At 44.6% G+C, this 21,052-nt stretch overlaps 4 protein-coding genes across 4 annotated transcripts; 2 read left to right on the top strand and 2 right to left on the bottom strand.

Moving 5' to 3' along the window:
* The first annotated feature begins 119 nt into the window (after window positions 1–119).
* On the top strand, window positions 120–1,336 carry CCR75_002083 (uncharacterized protein). Its single transcript, XM_067960183.1, has 3 exons — window positions 120–320; window positions 403–471; window positions 605–1,336. The coding sequence occupies exons 1-3, from the start codon at window positions 246–248 to the stop codon at window positions 872–874; spliced, it is 414 nt and encodes a 137-aa protein (XP_067823128.1). The 5' UTR covers window positions 120–245; the 3' UTR covers window positions 875–1,336.
* Window positions 1,337–1,405: 69 nt separating this feature from the next.
* CCR75_002084 (uncharacterized protein) lies at window positions 1,406–3,636 on the bottom strand (the record flags this gene model as incomplete). The annotated part of the gene is made up of 5 exons (XM_067960184.1): window positions 1,406–2,008; window positions 2,087–2,182; window positions 2,224–2,647; window positions 2,726–2,865; window positions 2,918–3,636. The coding sequence occupies 5 exons, from the start codon at window positions 3,634–3,636 to the stop codon at window positions 1,702–1,704; spliced, it is 1,686 nt and encodes a 561-aa protein (XP_067823123.1). The 3' UTR covers window positions 1,406–1,701.
* A 69-nt stretch (window positions 3,637–3,705) lies between these two features.
* On the top strand, window positions 3,706–5,948 carry CCR75_002085 (uncharacterized protein; the record flags this gene model as incomplete). Its single annotated transcript, XM_067960185.1, has 4 exons — window positions 3,706–3,879; window positions 3,942–4,553; window positions 4,628–5,155; window positions 5,227–5,948. 4 exons carry the CDS (start codon window positions 3,706–3,708, stop codon window positions 5,398–5,400), a joined length of 1,488 nt encoding a protein of 495 aa, XP_067823122.1. The 3' UTR covers window positions 5,401–5,948.
* Window positions 3,729–8,040, bottom strand: CCR75_002086 (uncharacterized protein; the record flags this gene model as incomplete). Its single annotated transcript, XM_067960186.1, has 15 exons — window positions 3,729–3,879; window positions 3,942–4,551; window positions 4,626–5,155; window positions 5,227–5,865; window positions 5,926–6,024; window positions 6,096–6,140; window positions 6,213–6,341; window positions 6,425–6,593; window positions 6,647–6,703; window positions 6,764–7,140; window positions 7,220–7,264; window positions 7,332–7,460; window positions 7,533–7,680; window positions 7,740–7,820; window positions 7,844–8,040. 12 exons carry the CDS (start codon window positions 8,038–8,040, stop codon window positions 5,524–5,526), a joined length of 1,818 nt encoding a protein of 605 aa, XP_067823125.1. The 3' UTR covers window positions 3,729–3,879; window positions 3,942–4,551; window positions 4,626–5,155; window positions 5,227–5,523.
* Between the last annotated feature and the right edge of the window lie 13,012 nt (window positions 8,041–21,052).

Raw genomic sequence — 21,052 nt, 5'->3', positions numbered from 1 at the left:
TACGCCACCCAAAGAGCGGAAAACTTAGCCATGAAATCAAAAAACTTTTTACTGTTATGTCTTTACTTTAATAGTGATAACTGTAATAGCGTATATTCCTGCCATGGCGAATATCCCCTCTATGTACCACTCGATGATTGGTCAATGCACATAATATCGGATTGGTTGGCTCTCGCTTATTTGCTTGTCCCGCTCGCTGCAACTCAAACAATTCCCCGCAAGTCGTCTCGTTCCGTTCAACAAGTATGGCTGACAAGGTTCCCGTCACGGTCCGCACGCGCAAATTCCTTCGAAACACCCTCCTAGCGCGCCGCCAAATGGTGCGCATTTTTCGTCCTCAATGAGCTTTTACTCCTCTTGTCTCGATCTGACTTTATCGCTACGCTCATTGCGTCGAATTAGGTAGTGGAGGTTATCCATCCGGGTCGCCCCAATGTTCCCAAAGCCGAGCTTCAAGAGAAGATCTCGAAGGTACGAATCGGTATTCTAGCTCACCTGCACATGGATTTCAAATCTAATTATCAACAAGCTTTAAGACAAAGCTGGATTGTGTAAAATTTCAAGAAAAACAGCGACTAATTCTATTGTATTTTTCTCCGCGCAGATGTACAAGGTGAAGGATCCCAACACTGTCTTCCTTTACGGCTTTCGCACTCAGTTCGGCGGTGGCAAAAGCTCAGGCTTCGGACTTGTTTACGACACGATTAACGACGCTAAGCGCTTCGAGCCTAAGTATCGTCTAATTCGCCAGGGCTTGGTTGAAAAGGTGGAAACGTCGCGCAAGCAGATCAAGGAGGCCAAGAACCGTGGCAAGAAAATTCGCGGTGTTGGTCGTCGTATCGCTCGTCACAAGGCCGCTAAGGCAAATAAGTAGATTGTGGAGAACTTGATCGTTTACAGCGACGTCGACTTTGGCACGAATTTGGCTGAAATTGCTCGTTGTTGCAAGAACGCTTAGAGTATTTGGGAAACATGAAGGTCATGCTGGGAAGTGTAACTAGTCAAGAAACTTTTGCGTTTGCTTGATTTACCACCTTATGCTATACTTTGCAGTGCAGTTCGTTGTTTGTCGGTTCTGTGGTGACCTTCACTGCTAACCGTAATGAAACTGTGTAAATACCTTGCTGCCTAGCTAGCGTGTATTTTTATCTACCTTAGTCGTACTTTGCCTTGATTCTGATGACAAAACTTGTACCTGCTCGGATGCTGCTTGGCGCAATTGATTTATAGTGCTTCAAACTTGCGAAGCTCGAACGACTCTTGTGTACTTCATTCATGGATTGGTTCTACATTTGCACTTGCTTCCATTAAAATGCACGGATATTCGCATTCCCAGTAGTAGAGAGCAGACGTCTGCAAGTATCTTCTGGAAGTTCATGAATCTTTTATCAGAGTAATTGCACTCTCGTATCTTAAGTAATATTATCGGCAATTTCAAGAGCTAGGCGTCGATTATTTTACGTCGCCATGAATCTTTTACAAACGATAAAACAGGGCTAACGTTCGACAACTAAGGCGATTAACATTACCCAACTTAATTAAAAAAATTATAGTTTGACACCAAAAGTTGATACGACATTGCATCACCACTGTGACTTCAAATATCCACGTCTCAAACATTCATTGCTTGCTTTCTCGTGTAAGAGCAATTTTTGGTCATCGCCACAGCTATTAAAAATTCGTGATCACAGCAATTTACAGCTATTCAATAGTTGAAGAGGCCGAGCCTTTGGTTGACAAAACTGTAACGGGGGTTCGACTGGAAGGTGGAGAATTGTCGTCGTCAGCTGCTGAGGTTACGCGCGAGATCTGCTCGATGCCATGGGCAATAGAATGCGTCATTACTGGCTCGCGGCTAGGTAGTTGATCCATTTGGGAGTATAGCAGGCCGTGCTTAGTAGGTCGCCATAGATACACTGCTACCAACAAAACACCAAAGAATGTTTGACGAGATGCCGCTGACACAATCCATAGATACGTCCATGGTACCGATACAACGTTCGCATAGCTGATGCAAAATTTTTGAAACAATCTCAACACAATTAATAAGCTGCATAAATAATACAGCATAATTGAAAAAACTTACATTGCCCCTTCAGTTATCATCAAACAAACTGAGATCAAAGCATAAGTTACCAAGATTTGATTAAGAGAAGCATATATCTGCACTTTTGCTGTCTGTCTATCCCAAAATAGATAAGAATTATGAGTCGGAGCCCTCACGTCAGCGGCATCAACTTCAACGACTCTACCTGGCCAAAATCGGCAAGATTTTTACGTGTTAGCGCAAGGGACATGTAAATCCACCCTCCAAAGCATAGGTTGGTCATTGTCACGAGCGCTTCCCAAACAACAGGCGGTCGTACTTCACCGTCTGATTGGTTGGCGAGATGGCTAATTTCAAGTGCTCCAACAGCAATGAAGTAGCAAACGCCAAGCCCCGAAACAACAAATACTTCAGGCCACGAAATTTGCATTCGGACAATTCCGTAGCCTAAGCTGACTAGTGTTGTAGCAATACGCGCTACCATCCCCGCCAGCACTTTAATAAACGTGGAAAAAAGCACCAAGTCTGGGTACGGGCAGCAAATCGGCACACCTGAAGCATTTAGCAGATTATACGCCACAAACCACGCCACTGATTCACCTACGTACAACACAAATACGACGTCAGACTTTACATCTTTTTAAACCAAGATGAATTACATAGCGTTAGTAAGCTTACACGTTGAAAGCAGCAAGATAGTAAGCAGAAAATAGTGCGTTCCAACAACGCTTCCACGGTGGCGATACATCAAAATCAAGAAAAACACATCCAGTGCAAGATATTCCAATGATAAAATACCGCTATAGTGCGTTACACAGCTTTAGCGCATAAGCTTAAGTCAATGTCAATACCAGATAAATAGATACTTACTTAAACGCGAACTGCCCGAAGAGTAGTCCTGGTAGATATCCATATGGATTTCGGAATGCTATTTTAGCATTTACACGCAGCAGCGGGTCCACCATTCGATACATTACAAATTTCTCGGCACTTACAGGATATCCAAACGCTGAACTCTTTTGTTTCCAGCACGGTACAAGAATTACCGTCTGTAAACCTTCTTCTTTTGGGTAGAATGTTGTACTCAGTTGCACCATTTTGTCATTTTCTAATGGTAAAAGCTCTCCCTGCAATTTACCATCTAAATGTCTCGTATTCGAGTAATTCCAGCTGCACGCGACTCGTTCATCAAAGCCTACGGCGAGCGCCGTTTCCGTCGTGTAGGTAGCCAGTACAATGGCAAAGTCGAAGTAGTCGCTCAATCTGCGTACCGTAATATCATTATGCACTTCCGCATCCGTTAAAGACCGCAAAGTCACATCAGCGCTAACACTGGAGATTCCGGCAATTCCCCATGGTCCACGACCATCTGCGAACATTATCTCGGTCATTTTGCAGCCCGTGAGACTTTCATGCACCTCGTGGATCGATGAGAATACCAGCACGTCGCTTCGATAGAGTAAAAGTATTGCAGCAAAGAAAGTATGTGTGTAGCGGTGCCAAATAGATCGCAAAAGGCGAGCAAGAGCTCGCGATATAAGAACGGAAGGCACCATTGCGGACAAGTGCGGAATCAAAATGATACTCATCAGCACGTTTTCTTATCTATTTTTTTTTATTTTTACCAATCAACGCATTGCTGAATAACTGGGACGATCATGTCGTCGCGCGTGCTGCTGTTGCTGTTGTGGAGCAGTTGGCAGTCTACCGCACGCGCATCTATCTACCCCGTCGAAAGCAGCTACTGGATTCCGCCATTTCAACGCGCTGAGAAGATATTTGCCACGAACCATGGCCCAATCCTTGCGCGCGAGGGCAACTCGTCCGTGACCGTACGTTAGCACAAATAGTAGACATCGAAGTGCAATAGTAATACAAAATGCTGCTCATGCAGATCGATATAAGTGCCGTGAATGTGACGCGAGAGATGGCTGGCTGGAGGCTCGTAGTCTTCTTCTACCACGTCGAAAATTACGAGAACTTTGAGGCCGTATCCGGCAAGATCCAGCTGCTAGCCTGCTCCAGTGAGGACGAAAAGAAGGTTGACGGTATGTCCGACATTGAGCGCTTTGTTTTTCCTGTTATCAACAATTCCGCACCCATTTTGAGCGCCAACGTGTCACATCTCGTAAGCATAAGCGGCTGGACCGATACGCAGATATTTGTATGTTCCGACGACGAAGGTGCTCCAACCGAGATGCTATCATTCACAGGATCCATGGAAGTCCGCAACCCGTACGGATACCTGCCTGCAGTGCTGTATGGAATGCTGCCATTTAGTGGCTTTTTGACCGTTGGATACTTAATGTTGGACGTATTTTTCGTGGTCCTGTTGATCCGTCATCGTCTCCAATTGCTTTCATTGCACTGGTGTATCCTGCTTATCTTAATAATGGGCACTACGGCATCGGCTGTGTCGTTGTACGCCTTCTACCGGATGAATACGACAGGAGAACCCGTGTGTTGCCCGTACCCAACAACGTTCCTGGTTTCCACGATATTGGATGTAAGATTTACCATGTGTTTAAAGATTTTGAGTTTATCATTGTGTTTATGTGCAACCATGTTACAAATATACAGACATTTGTTCGCACTCTAGCGCGAATTATATTGCTTATCGTGTGCCTCGGCTACGGCATCGTTCGAAGTCACTTAAGCCGCGTCGAAATTGGAATTATTGCCTTGCTTTCGTTTCTATACTTTCTTTCGGGAATTGTGGACGAAATTACGCGCGGCACGTCCAGTGGAGCTGATTTTCGCGAGAAGCCGACGGCGTGGTCATTTATTCAGCTGCTATGCAACCTTGCATTTATCATGTGGATTCAGTATTCGATGGAGCGCATTCTTCGCGATTTGCATGACCAAAAACAATTTGCAAAGCTCAGCATGTACCGCTGGCTGGCCTGGTCGCTCGCCGCATTTATTGTATTCTTTACTGCTCTTACGATTGTTGCCGTTTGCAGTCGTCTTGGCGTTTTTGAGTGGGACGTTGAATGGGAATGGATGCAGCTTGTCGCTTGGCCCGTTTTAAACTTTGTAGTTTCGACGGCTATGACTTTTATTTGGCGACCGACTCAAAACAGCTCTCAGTTTGCCTACTCCATGCAGGTACGTTTAAAGACGTTTATCGGGTCTATCGAGTTGATATGGCTATTTACATTGGTGTTCTTGTATCGTAGCTACCTATGACTGACAGCCCCGGAATCGAGATGACACGTAATACGCATGGCTCTTCGTCTGAGGAAGACATCAATCCCGAAATGGAATCGGACTCGGATGAAGAGAAACCTGCTAGTGCTGATACAAAGCTAAAGACTGGCAGCACGGATCATGACGATGATGAAGGAGTATAGATAGTTTTGTGTGCAGCTCCTTTGTGTAGTGCAAAAGAAATGACACAAAAAGAATCATACGTCTGAAATTGTGTGAAATCGATTAAAATCTTCTATGCTGTATGATTGATTTATTTTCATCAACTACGCGTCCTTCTTGTGGTCGCGTGTTAATCGTAGGGCAATACAAACAAGTGCCACGAAGCATACACCCGGTAGAACGACTGCCGTCATGATAGCACCAAACCAATCGTCGTCTTCAGCTTGATTGCCTCCGAATACTTTGACCTCGGATTCCGTGATGGTTTTGAATGCAGCCGCAGTGGACAGCGGTTTTCCTATGCTCGGAGGGTCATCGTAGTTCGTGCCTGCATTGCTAGTGTCTGCAATTTTGGGAGCACATGGCTTGATGACCTCATCTACCACTACAGTCTTAATTTCCGCTTTCGCGCGAAGGTGTTGGGGTTGACATGCTGCCGGCCATAACTATCACATCAATGTTATGAATTAAGATGAATGGAAATGCTCGACTCGACCGGAACTTACACTTTTCGGTCCCGAATACGCTTTGCAGACGGCATCAGCGAGCTGCTTTAGCCCAATACCGTGAGCCGAATCGCCTAACGGCACACCGTTAATAAGAACCTGCACAAATAGGCATTGCATTTGTCAGCCATAAACAGATACAATCGCTCAAAAAGCCGTTTAGAGCTTACGTATGGAACCCAAGGCGCACGTTGAGCTTTTCTTTTTACTACATTCTGCATCAAGTTAAATTGTTAGCTTATCAAGTGCCAAGACGCTCAAGTGTGCTGCCTGCTGAGAATATCTACAACCTTCTGAAGAAGATCGTGACTCTTAACGTCGAAACACGTTTTCATTTTGGCGTGGTCTTCGCCCTCAAAGCAACGAGTAATGACGGAGCTCCAGGTCATGCCTTTGTTGTCTTTGCTTTCCATGCACTGCACATGTAAACAATAGAAGGATGTAAAGTTGAGTATTCAACACACTCAGCCTTGACAATGGCTCGATTTTTTGTACTAACAGCAATGTGTTCCACCATTTCGCCAACTTGATGAAATTCGTTGATGGCGCAGCTAAGCCATTTGTGACCCAAGCATTCCATCTTACCACCAGTACAGACAAAGTTGCCATTTAAGTCGACAAATGTGCCAGCTGCAGGCACTGGATCAAAATCGATGATTTCTTGAAACCTGTGAATAACCTTATTTAGCAATTAAATCAAAAGCTTTGAATTGCAGCGTACTGTCTATTTCGAGTAAGCGATATTAGAGGTTTTGTTATAAACGATATGCATCCGGGGCTGATTCACATACCAATTAGTGAATTAGTGTTCAATACGTATGGGAGAATGCATGCGTACCAGAATGCTCTCCAGATAATTTGCAGCTGTACTTTGCCTGCTACCACAATCATTGTCGGAGGCGTAGGAGATGCTGATGTACTCATTTCTTGCGTTGCATCTACGCCAATTTTGCCATCGGTACCTTCATGAGCATCGCTTTTCGCGGGGGCCTGTGCCTCGATCGCATCTGTACTATTCTTGCCACTAGCAACAAGCAACGCATTCTCCAGATTCAATGCCTCAGGAGCGAGTACCTTTTGCTTCTCAACAAGCGTCCCACACTCTGCAGGGTAAAAGCTCTTGGGTCCTGTGTACGCTGAACAAATACTTTTCTTCAGCATATATAGGGAAACACCTTCCGTAGCCGATCCAAGCACGTTTTGATTCACAACGGTCTGCGTAAAGAATGACATTCGAATGAATATTAACTCACAAGTCATACAATAAGTTCCAAGTCAAAGGTGCAACACGTACGTATGGCATCCATAACACGCTTCCTGACCTTTCTTCGCGAATCATCTACATGTAGATATTGCAGCAACTATCACGTCAGGTACATCTCGACCCGAAAAACACGCATTCATACTTTCCGTAACATCTCTTCGCTATGCTCGTCAAAACATTTCTGTATCACGACGCGCTCTTCGTCCGTCACACAATTTTGCACTTTCGTAGGCCAGTCTTCCATTGGTCCAGACTCGTCTCCTTCAATGCACTGCAAATGATATAACACAATTAGTATAGTCATTCTAAAACCAATAATCAATCACCCCTATGAATTACCCACCGCGACCGTGCTCAGATACTTGACGACATCGTGGCGATCCTTATCCATCGCGCAAACCTCCCATCGGTGGCCCATGCATTCCAGAGGTCCTGCCTCACAAGTAATCGTTCCATCCTTCAATTCCTTCATTCCGGCGGCTGGAATGAGACTAACGATAGAAGCTGGTGAAAACAGTCATTAAAATATTTAATATGAATGAAATCCCACTTTAAATTGATGACGTTGCGGTACTCCTCGGTCTGCATAAGCTTCAGTAACGGATCACCGACAAACCATTGACATGCTGGACTGAGAATGAGAGACAATAAAACGATGTGCGACCGGATGACGCTTGAAATTGATTTTGAAAAGCATATAACACCAACCAGAAGGCGCGATAGAAGACGCGCAATTCGACGAGGTGATGTTTTTCGAGCACTGTCAGTTTAGCCTTTGTGAGCGTCGATGCGTATAGACCAAATATAAGCACAGAAGTAGCCGTCGCTACAACCGATCGTTTTTTGACCATGTCGAACAATAATTTATTAAAACTGCCAACTATCAGAGACCATTTTTCTTATGACCCGAGGTAGAATTGCGGCCGCTGCAATTTGTGATCAGTTATAAAATTGAGCGGAGTAAACATTTTGCTCAATTAAAATAAATAAATATCTTATTGTTAGAAAGGCTCAATAAGGACGAGACGCCCACGGATTGACAACCCAAAACAAGGATACAATTTGGTCTCAGTCGCAACAAGTCACTACCATCCTCAATACCATTTTCTAATTAACAACTCAGAGTGAATGTTTCTTATTATTAATTCCAGAACTACTGCAATCGCAAACAAGTAACAATCTTTCTTAACGAGGTGGGCCGTTTCTTATTTTTGACTCCAGAACTACTGGGTATTATTCACTCTATAGTAAATCTCTGGGTCAGGCCCCGTTAGTGCAAACCTATTGGTGGTTAATGTAACGGGGTGTGCTGTTACATAAGTATTATTCCTATAAGAAAAATAATAAATATTACTTCCTATGTGAGGAAATATATAAAGAATAACTAAATTATTATCATTAACAATTTTGACTTTAATAGTTCCAATATTACCAAATTTGGTAACATTGATGCAATAAGACATAAGCAGCTCTATTTATTGGTTGATTTAAGTCTAAATCAACCCCGCCAATCGTTATGAGACACAATTGTGCGGTGCGCAAGGGGGCACCAAACTTAGTTAGTTATAACTAAAATAAGTTCAGTAGTAGCTTGAAGATCGTTACGAAAGAAACTAAAATATATTAAAACAGTTTTACTTTTTCTCTATTCTAAAGCCTTAGTCTAGACCTTAAAGCTAAAGACCCTAAGCTTCCTAAGAAACCTTCCTCTGTGCCTTTGTGTACAAGAAGTTTCGAGGCACTTCATCCACACTGTTATCAGTTTAAGGTTAACTAGTATTGATCAGTACTAGTGAAAGGTGCCTCGTTACACCTAGTAGCACTCAAAGTCCATTCAACGACCTACGCACGTTCCATCCAACATGGACATGTTAGATGGAGAAAGAAAGAGTTTCCAGCCCCTCAAAAAGGTGATCGCGCCAAGCGTGAAAGGTTTCCTTATTTGAGTGACCTTGAATGGAGAGCGACCGAACGAGTGAGTTCGGTCGTGACTGAGCCAGCCGTTGGCGCCATGCTGTCCACTCTGGATAGAGATGAACAGCATGCGGCAATAGCCGAGTTCATGCAACAATAACTCAACGGCTCCCGAGAGAAAGTAGCCTTGCTTCACCAGCAAAGCCCTCAACACGCGGAGGTGTTGAGAGCAGGGTGATCAACACTGATAACTGTTGAGACAGCAGCATTTAAATACTGCTTATGGGCCGACGCTTTTGCGTTGACCCAAAAGCTTGTAGATCAAAATATCAAAGTTTAAGGCAGTCGAAGGCGACTTCCTTTTAGGATGGTTCGTCGAATTAGACGACACCAAAGAAGCTCGCCGTATCAAAGATGATGCGACGAAAGTGAAATTTGGCATATCCAACTTAGCCGGACGTGCCAAATCTTGGGCCATGGGATTCAAGCTTCATGACCATTAGTCTTTTGGTCGCATGAGGTCTTTCAGACCCGGCTCAGACAAACATTTGATCCGCCACTTGCTGAATTCAGGGCTCGAGCCAAGCTGCTAGAATTAGAGTCGTTCGACCAAGCGATCTCTATCGCGGAACAAGGTAACTTCAGCCTGAAAGAGGCTAATGTCCATTCGGATGCATATCGTCCACCGAGACGCAAGAAAACGGAGGTCCAGAACCCATAAATTTCTCGTATGTGAAGAGCGAGAAACCTCGCTCTTTAAGTTACAAAAAGTAATCGGTGTCAAAAGACGACCGCTACGCTATGAGTGTAGTGCCCACGGCCAGTGCCTAAAAAGACTGAGCGAAAAGACCGACATCTCGCTAGGAACAGCGGAGGACGCAGATCCGACGCTGTTGCGAAACCTCAACGTCGAGGCGGATCGTCAAAAAAACGGTCGGGGTCAGTAGGTGCGGAGCGCCCTACTGATCCAGCAACGTCAAAAGAATTTGCAGGCTTTTTGACGAAAATTGCTCCTCACAAACAAACATTGTGTGTAGCTGCCCCAGGGGATGAAGTTAACCTCATCACCCTGAAAATAAAAGTGTCAAATATATTGCCACTTAGGTCCCTAGTCGATTGTGGGGCGTCGAATAATTTTTATTAGACGCCAATCACTAAAGATCGCAGACTTGAATTTATTGGCGCGATATCCCTCTAACGAGGATGACAGTGCGCCTAGCAATAGGCGGATCTGTAACAGTAAAGAAACGTCTAGTTGGTACCCAATGCACGTTAACGGGTGAACAGTACGATGATGATTTCATCGTACTAGATTTAAATTACAAATTTGATGTCATCCTTGGATTATCATGGCGAAGAAAGTACGAGCCACTCATAAATTGGAAGCATCAAGCCGTGACGGTGCCTGTCTCTTGTTCATCAGATGGTCAACTGATGAACGTCGTGGAGCGTCCACAAGCGTGTGGATGTCCTACGAGTGAATAGGATGGCCTCACTTCGGGTCGGTCGCTAGCATGACTGCACAAAACCTCAGTGTGACCCAACGCACTGTGGAGTAAGATACCGACGGGCACTGGCAGCGTCAAAGGTCCACCATTGTAACGTGGACCTAGTTACTGACGGCTGCGCACAAGCAAAGGCAGCGTCGAAGTTCGTCCACCCGAATAAGTTGAGTTGTACGAAACCAGGACGCTTGCTTGAAAAGCAACATCTCAAAAAGTATAAAACGCCCGTCCATAAGAGATAGTGCGAAAGTTCTCGATCGAATGAAGAGTCGATCGTCGAGGATCTCGCTGTGGTAGCGCAATTACAGCTAGAGGTAACTAAGGAGGATACTCCCCAAATGAAACTTGAGAGAATAAGTCCCCAAGAATCTGTGGGAATTAGTCCCCGGTAATCTGTCGTCAAAGGTTCCCAGGTGCCTTTGGAAATAAATTCCAAAGTGGAAACTGAGATAATTAATGTCTTTGTCTCGACTCTTAAAAGATTGTCGGCCACTGCGGTCATGGATCAAGTGTAGGCGCTTATACAATTGATCTAATAGTGCCTCCGAAGCTAACTTCGAAGATGACTCAACTGTCAACGCTTGACCGAAACGGTTCTTGAGTGATCTGCGTAGTGGCAAGGTCAAGCAGATCTGCGTACTTGTCACAGATGACAATGCATGGCCAATATTCGGTCGGCAACGCATTACACGGGTGCTCACCAGCTCATCGATGAACGAAAGTGCATAGCCGACCTTTACGCACGGCCGTATACAGCCCACACATCTCGCAAAGTTTGGCTAGATAATTGTATTTCTTTGCGGAGTATAACTGCTCCGTGAAGTATAAAACAGGACGGGCTTAACGGTATCGCTAATACCCTTTCGCGATGGCTCGATTTTGAGCCGGCTGCTCAATCAACAGTGAGCATAACGCCACTGTTGCAACAATAAGTGTTGCGTCGTCAACATTACTCGACAACGTTAAAAGAGCTTATAAAGAAGATAAAGCTCTTAAAGGATTTATGGATCACCTTACAGATCCATCCCAACAACCCTTAAAAGGATTGTCGAAATTGTATAGATCCTCAACAGATCGATACACAACACGCAGTAGGCTACTGTATTACAAAGCCATTGCTGGCGACATACCTCGTGTAGGCACCCCTCCACCCATAATAATTTGCATTTACGCATCATGTATAAGTGCCACGATGCACCAATAAGTGGTCATCGTGGACGTGAGGAAACCTACCTCACGATAAGTCGCGACTTCTACTGGCCACGCCAGTATGATTTCGTCCGGAAGTACATACGTGCTTGCGAAGTTTTTTAACGGGTAAAGCCTAGTGCTTCATCTCATGCTCCGTTACAACCTCTGCTTGATCCGGCAATGTGTTGGCAGTCTGTATCCATGAACTTCGTCTTCGGATCTTCGAACGACGAACATACGTGCAATGGTTTTCTTGTCTTTGTTGACCGTTTTAGCAAAATGGTACATCTTGCTGCAGTACCGAAGTCGGTCACAGCCAAAAGCTGTGCTCGTGTCTTTGCTGACACGATATTTCGACCCCATGAGTTACCTTGCAAACTGGTCTCAGATCAAGACCCCAGATTCACGATACCAATGCTGATTTAATTAAAATTGAAGTAAATAAACTCAGAATAACAATAATGTAATTACTGACTTTGATAAGGATGCTGAAAGACTCAGCATCGAAACAGTATTATTAACGAGAACGATAATACTATCAATAAGAAAGAGAATGATTTCACCGCAGTGCTAGCCGGACGTACTGAAAACAGATAAAAAACGGAGTCAGCAGGTGATTTCCTGTTGGCTAGAGAAGCAGAGGTCCGTTTCATTTAAGATTTTATCGCTGGTGCGGTGGACCGACAAAAATGGAACTTTTCAAATGGAAGAAGAAACTTACTTTCGTTTAATGTTAATGTTAATGACCCAAACCTAGCGTCTAGGGTAAACCTACCAAACATGTAGTGACGAATGTGGGCAGTAATAAATTACTGTCCACGAATATCGGCCCGTATCCGTATCGCGGACTACATTGACAAGGCAATGCGCACACGATCGAGTTCCCTCGTAGAATGCGTACGCAACCTACGTTCTATGTTGGGCATCTTCATTTCAAACCATCAGTACGAGGCTTTTTCCGATACCGGATCACACCGGAACAGTCTAGGGCATCCGTTTAGCCGGATGGTTCCGAGCCAAAGCCTTATTGTCTCGGAACAGACTCTGATTCTCTTTAACCACTCTTTCCTCAAAGGAAGAGAACTTCTGACGAGCTGTCACCAGCTCGTTTTGAAGGGACTGATGTTTTCTTATATTCGCCAGTTGATCAGTCGCAACCTACGCACAAGTTCTTAACTGGTCATGAGAAAAATTATCAGCCATCATTGCCAACTCGCGGCGACAGGATCGCTCGTGATGTATGTCCTTCCTCAAATAATAAAGGGTGTGATATGAATCACGATGTTGATTCGGTTCGTCAAACGAGGCGAACCCGATCATTCCTCCCCCTCCATATCCATTGACGGATTCGAGTGGTGAGAAGCGTTTTCTTGTTGGAAGCTTCTCGAACCACCGATAGGTAAAGGGGGGTCAAACGAGTTATCTCGTTCGTTGGCGAGGAATTCCACCCTCACATGATAGTTGGAAACCTCGTTCCCAGCTTATATTTGGACGTCTTAGGTCTCGTCTTGCAGTAGGACGAGACCCATCCTCCTCGACAGAAGGTCCATCGGAGAACGAGCGCTCCCGCGCTCGTAAAAGGATTTGAGGTTCTCAATTCCTTGACGCATCTCGTAAGAGATGAGCGTCCTGCAATGATAATCTTTTAGGAATATGCTTCCTTAGGGGTATGACCTGCACTTTTTAAACAGCATGGACATGAGCTCCACCACGAGAGGCAATGTATCCCTGTCTCTCTAGACAAACGGTGCAGCTTATAGCATGCACCGACTACGTTCTGTTTCCTACACCGTTCACATTAAGCGTTTTGCTTGTCAGACCAGACCTCACAGCCCATTATGTACAATGCTGTCCAAGCTTAGCAACCACTTAGTTCCTGGTGACGCATACTAAAGTCACCAGGGTGATCATCGCCCACGAAGTCATCATCAGATAACTCCCACCAAAGAGTTCCGACGAGTCGAACATCCTCGTCATCACCTCTCTGGTTGTCACGTTAGAACCCAAAGGTTTAACGGACTCGGCATCGGGTGATCCGGCGGCCTTTGTAGTAGTCACTGAGTCGAGCGGTGCCGGTGACTTGGACCAGTCACCTCCAATTGATGTGGCAGGTGACTTTTCACTGTCACCTGCAATGTCATCAACAGATGACATGTTCCTGTCACCTCCAATGGGAGTAGGAGGTGACGTATTCCCCGCAGTAGACGCATTAGCGTCTACTGAAGCGTTTGCATTACAAACAGCTTCACTGATCCGCGGAGCTGCCAGCTTTGCGGCCTCACGGGCCATGCGTACAGACTTATTAGTCGCCATGTTGACCTAGTCGAAATCACAAATCCAAATAAACTCGGTATTGTGATTAAAACTAATTATGTAAAATTTCAGGAAAAGACATAATAGTATTTCCTGTCACCCAACATCAGTCACTATAGGAACTGTTGGTTAAGGGGGATGTTATGTATCGGGGTGTCACGTTACATAAGTATTATCTCATTCTAGAAAAGTAATAAATATTATTTTCTATGAGAAGAAATATACAAAGACGTACAAATATATTATCTTTATTAATTTTGACTTAGATAGTTCTAATATTACCAAATTTGGTAACATTGATGCAATAAGACATAATCAGCTCTATTGATTGGTTGATTATAGTCTAAATCAACACCGCCAATCATTCAAGACACGATTGTGCGGTGCGCAAAGAGGCGCCATACTTAGTGAGTTATCTATATAATAAGTTCAATAGTAGCTTGAAGATCGTTACGTAGGAAACTAAATATATTAATACAGTTTTACTTTTTCTCTATTCTAAAGCCTTAATCTAGACCTTTAAGGTAAAGACCCTTAGCGCCATAAGTAATGTTACCCTGTACCTTTGTGTACGTGAAGCTTCGAGGCACCTCACCCTACACTGTTATCAGTGTAAGGTTAACTAGTACTGATCAGTACTAGTGAAAGGTGCCCGGTTACAGTAAAGGTGTTGTGGGGTCCTTTATAGATGAAGGTGCTCATCGATCCCGGCGCATCAAGCAATTGAGCCAGACGTGCCACGCTTCAACCACCACTCGTCCCTTCTGTCTCACTTTCCGTAAGTTCATACCTTTGGTTTTGCAACCATGACCTCTGCTGTAATTAAGAGGATAATTGCTTTCAATTGTTGCTGTCTGCAATAACTCTAACCGGATTTATGAGTCAGATTCCAGGCATGAATTGCAAATTGCAAAAAGTAAATGGATGGCAACTCCTGCGGAAATTTTACATCCAATTACGTTTATGAAACTTTTCAAAAGGAGGGCAATCGGAAGAGGTGCGCCACCAGCTCAGGTGTTTCGAGTCAAGATGCTGCATCAGCTGCAGGCTTTACAAAAGCATAATTACAATCATGCAAAGAACGTGAATTGATAGAAGGCAATAGTGGCCGGTTTAGTTTTTTCTGAAATGCCTGCCTAGTGGTCTTGTCTTACAATGCTAAGAATATTGAAAGGGAGGGAAAACCACAAAAACTCTGAAAGCTCAAGGGAAGCCTATTAACATGCACGTTCTGGGTTTCTGCTGTTTTTGCTTGGCATAAGTTCATATTTCTTTATAGCTTTACTTTCAGCACGTGGAAGTGGAAGTGAACGTGTGAGTGGCGGTACGGAAGTAGGGGGGGTTGTGAATACGGTTATATAGGGGAATTTACGCTTGAAGACAAAAATCTATTTTTAAGGGTGTGTGCGTAGCATGAATTAGGTGTGTCCGCAGCAATTTCCCTTTAAGAATCGCAATTGATAAACAAAAGCCCGCTTTTAGATTTTAATATGGTCGACCTCTTCAACGATGATCGACCTAGATGAAAGTTATGACGTCATTTCCGTAATGGCTAGGGATGGCGTGAAAAATACGAATTATTAAAAAAAATAGAGCCCATCGGAGCCGCTAAGCTCACATACTCAGATTTAACATATAAAAACCGGTACAGCTTATAGCGAGAATTCGTAAGCTTCAATATTGTATTTGACCCGCGCTGCGGTTCGATGAAAGGACAATTCCGTCCAGGTATTTAGCTTACGGATCATTTCTTGTCGTAATCTGACCGTTTACGACAACAGAATGTCTGTCTCACCACCTGATTCAGGATGGCCAAAATGACTTTTCGAATGTGTTCCAATTGATTTGAACACAGTTTGCCAAAACTACGTCGTGATTCTGGGGTCTAAATTTGAGCCCAGTTCACGGGGTACGCCAGAAAGTCGAAATGTCGTGTCAATACGACACGAGCACAGCGTTCGGCGGTGATCGACTCGGAGATATTTTGCTGGAACGATCAACAAAAACAAGAATATCATTTTTCTTGTGATCGTATTCGAGAAATCCAAAGCCAAAGTCCATATACGGCATGTCAACATTCTGCCGCAACAGGCAGAGGTTGTAACGGAGCATGAGGTGAAAAACTAGGCTTCACCCGTTGGAAAACTTCGTGAGCACGTATGTACTTGCGGACGAATTTGTACTGGTGTGGTCAGTAGAAATCGCGGCTTACCTAAAATAAGTTTTCTCACGTCTACGATGCCAACCTATTGATGCATCTTGAATCTCATACATGACGAGGAGAATGGGTCTCGTCGTATGGTCGAACGAGACCCGGAACGTCCACCATCAGTTAAGAACGAGGTTTTCAGCTACCATGCGAGGTTGAACACCCTCGCCATCGAAAGAGGTAATTCGTTCAAACCCCTTTCACCTCGCGGTGGTTTATGAAGCATTTAATTAGGAAACGCTTTCCACCACTCGATTCCGTCAACGTATGTGGAGGGGGTGGAAAAATCGAGTTCGACTCATTCGACGAACCCGAGTCAACACCGTGACTTGGATCACGTCCTCCGTTATGTTCGGGAGGACGTTGATCTCGAACGATCACGTCGTCGCGAATTGAGCTTTTGACGAGCTGTCACCAGCTCGTTTTGAGCTGGTGACAGCTCGTCAAAAGTTCTCATCCTTGGAGGATGTTGTGGAACATCTGGTTCGTGAGAACGAGATACCCTTCAACACACTTGTTGGAGGCATCCGAAACATTTATCGAACAAATGGAGCATTGGATTTTATCAAAAATAAAGAAGTCTTTTATATTTGTTTTTTGTAATTTTCTGATGTAGCGAAACTTCTCTTTGATAAATTTCTCTAAGCTGAATGCATGTTTACTGCATCATCCTGATATTATGTTCCTTTTTAATTATAATTATTATACTTTGTCCTGATACTACCATCAATTGCAAAAATCGCTGGCGTCACAGACCACATGAAATGGGCGGTCTTGGTCCGCAATCAACAGGATTGGCGATTGCATCAAGCTTTGCTTGATACCCTCAAAGGAGCGCTGTTCCATGACCATTTTACATTTTTTTCAACAAAGAAGAAATATGTGCTGTTATTTCGGCATAATCGCGGGAGTACTTATGTAAGTAGGCCGCTAAGCCGAGGAACTTTCAAAGCTCCTTTACATCGACTGGCACAGGCCAGTTGGTGATCACCTTGATCTTTTCAGGATCAGGGCGTTCTCCGTGTTTACCCACGATGCATTCAAGGAGTGGTATTTCGCTTGCAGCAAGTATGCACTTCTTGAGATTTCCATACAACTTAAGCTTACTCATAAGTCTAAGCACCTTTCGGACGTGGTATGATGTACTTTAACATCCGACTTTCCGTTCATGGCTCTGCTATGGACGAAGACATCATCAAAATAAGTCGGTGCGAACTCCTGCACCGATCTCAACAGATAAATTACATATCTCTTGAATCTTGCAGGGAAATTACAAAGCCCTTGATGCATTGCTATCCACTCCCATAGCATTCCGATTAGGGGACTTACTGCTGTGAACAGACATCCTATTTACGCAAGAGGATCTGATAGAATCCATCCATCAGATCCATTGACACAAAGATAGTACTCGGCGTTTGAGTCAGTGCCGTTGCAGCTTTCAAGCGTCACATCCTTTTGCTTTACGCACACAGAAGGTCGGAGGGCTATGTGATGAGGTTGACTGCCTCACATGGCTTACTGCTAAGCGATCGGAAAAGAACTTGTCGATCGCTACTTCTTATTTACGATGTAGTAGCTAATGCTTCACTACACAGGATTTCGAGCCTGAAATAATATCGATCTCATGTCGATACCTTTATGTTTAGGCAACTCGCGGTGCTGATTCAGAAAAGACATCCTTAAATCTTATTAGTTCCTTATATAGAGGGTTTGTCTTCAAAGTCTCCCAGGATTGGGACGTAAAACGTTCAATCCGAGTCTTCTCATCAGGACACTTTCGTTTATCGATGATCTGCTGAGAAACCACTCGTTTTCAGGAAATACTTTTTTCAACTGAATATCGGTGACGGACTCATCTTCTGTTACGAGTATGCGGATCTGCTTGACCTTGCCACTACGCAGATCACGCAAGAATCGTTTCGATTGTAGGGGTGGCAATTGAGTCATCTCCGAAATTAAGTTTGGAGGTGATTTCAGGTCATGAAAAATAGAGCCTACACTTGATCCGTTATCAAACAAGACGTTCAATACCTAAGTCTCTTCCACAAGTTTCTGGCACTTACTTTCTCAGGTTCTATAAAATTACTTCCTCCTAACACTTTAAGCGGTGGTTGCGCAACCACAGCGAGATCCTCTATTAACGAGTCTCCAGTTGATCTAGGATTTTTTCAATGTCTGTTATAGACAAGCGTTTTTCATCCTTCGATACGATCGTCAAGGCGAGTGTTTCTGTCCTGGCTCACTTGGACTATTCGAGTGGTGTACCATCGATGCTGCCTGTGCTTATGCATGGCCACCGGAATCTAAATCCACAGTGTGATAGATGGTCGCACTAAGGTCTTGCGCAGTCGTGCTAACAAACGAGCCACAAGTGGGGCCATGGCTTTCACTCGAAATACATTCAAACAATTGTGGACGTTCCACGCTCCGAGCCTGTTCATGCCTTAGCTCATCCTGAGTCTGAGCGACGGACGAGGTCGCGAAGTGACAAATCCTTTGTAACTTCTATTTGGGGTGACGAGAGAAACCGCATTATCAGGGGCAGTAACACAGAGTGACTTTGTCGGAGCAACTCTCGTCAAGAGGCCTGCAAATTCTTTTGACGTTGCTGAATGAGTAGTGCGCTCTACACCTATTGACCCGTCCGTTTCTTACGATCCGCGTCGCCAATTTTAGTACAGCGTCGGACACGCGTCCTGCACTGTTCTTAGCGGCAGAGTGATCAATTTGTTCAGTCTTAATTGAGCGTCGGACACGCGCCCTGCACTGTTCTTAGCGGCAGAGTGATCAATTTGCTCAGTCTTAATTGATCGTCGGACACGCGTCCTGCACTGTTCTTAGCGGCAGAGTGATCAATTTGCTCAGTCTTAATTGTCGCAACACTTATAGCCGTAGTGCATTGTCTTCTGGCAGCGATTGCATCGATGCAATCTCGTGCAGTTTAAGGAGCGATGTTTCTCGGTTAGAAGATAGCAAATATCCATTTGTTCAGAACCTCCCATCTGTTGTCGCCTGGTGGACGGTAGAAACCCGAGTGAAATATAGCCCGCTTCAGGCTGAAGTCCTCTGTTCCGCTAGAGAGATCGCTTGACCAAGCGTCTCTGATTCGAGGCGGAGAAGGTAGGTCTTGACGGGACCATCCGCTAGTCCCTTGGTAAATAGTGTCTTGTGTCTGTAACTAGCTGAGTATGGCGCCTCCTTGCGCACCGCACAAATGTGTCGTATAACGATATGCGGGGTTAATTTAGACTACATTAACCAATCAATAGAGCTGTTACCAAATCTAATAATATTGGAACTATTTAGTCAAAATTAATAATGATAATAATTTGTACTTCTTTATTTATTTTCTCTCATAAGAAATAATATTTATTATTCCTTTAATAGGAAATAATACCAATGTAACGGGGCACCCCCATTACACCCACTGCTTGTTCTATTACGTCTAATAAACTTGTAGGCGGGCACGTCGTAATGCGGCCACGCTCTACCTAGACACACACCCTAACACAGCGAGGAAGCTGTTAAACCTGCTTCTCTTGCGTGCAGTGAGGTAGTTGTGGTGGACGCGCAAGCGACCTCACCCAACACACTAAGTACTCTGGTTAAGTGTCGTCACGTGAGCGGTAATCCGTCTCCTCATGCGCACTTACCAAGTAGGAAGTAGTATTCAGACTGCTTTATATTTAAGAGAATTAAATACAACTACCTATTTTAACCAATTAAAATGTTATCTCTATAGACATTTAATATGTATTGCGAGCGTATCTTTCTAGATACCTCGCGTAACGGATGACGCTAGCCGTCATCCCTCCTAATGTGAATGCACCCATGTGCACCACATACACAAGAGTTGGTCACAAATGTGCACCACACCCGAGTGCTGGGTCAATTACAAGTATTTAGTAATTGACCATCCCCTTAAGCACACCAAGTGTACTTAACGGGGACTGTGTAACATTAGGGCAACTTTAGCCCGTTACACCATCCCGCTCTTTAAGAACGAATTTGCATTTTTAAATTCGTCAAAGAGGAGAGAGGAACTGTGAGCAGCTTTACGCGCCGCTAGTTCACTCGATCACTCTAGCGCACGTGTTTCCATACACGGCGCCCAAGATACCACTTAAAAGGGGCCACGTTGGTGGGTCGTCTGCGAAGACGCTCACTCAACCTCGCACTAAGCGAACGCGCCGCGTTAATTCGCCGGCCGCGTCTAATGCCTTAGTCGGAACGCCGACAGCCACTGCGGCTGTCGCGTTAACAGGGCGAAAGGATCCATCCCACTTTAACAGTAAGGATGTCGATCCGTCGCTCATTGTCGACTACAATGAGTCGACACTATTGCCGTCACCTCATAGTAGTGATGCGGACAACGAGCTCATGAGGAAGGATGATGGCGCATTATTGCCCATCCAAACTTCTTTCATGGCTCACAACATGGAGACAGCATCGTTTACGAATGCTGTCCCGTCGTCTGCGCTGGAAAGCGCAGCGAAAGGTAATGAGAGCGCTGCCCAGAAAGGCGCAGCCGCTTCTCCGTTGGGTATAACCACAACGCCTTATGCTCAGACCATAATTCATAATGGTTCTGACATAGAGGATTCGGAGCCTAAAGCTCCGCCGACGACACGTGAACGTGCTCAGTCGGTGTCACAAGCCAGTCGTTTAGAACGTGGCTATGTGACGGGTGGCATTCCAAAGATGCCCCCTCCATCTAAATGGCCTCGTTTA

This window comes from Bremia lactucae, linkage group LG1 (assembly GCF_004359215.1).
Source record: "Bremia lactucae strain SF5 linkage group LG1, whole genome shotgun sequence".
Taxonomy (NCBI): Eukaryota; Oomycota; class Peronosporomycetes; order Peronosporales; family Peronosporaceae; genus Bremia; species Bremia lactucae.
The sequence above is the reverse complement of the archived record's forward strand: the minus strand, read 5'-3'. Positions and strand labels throughout refer to the sequence as shown.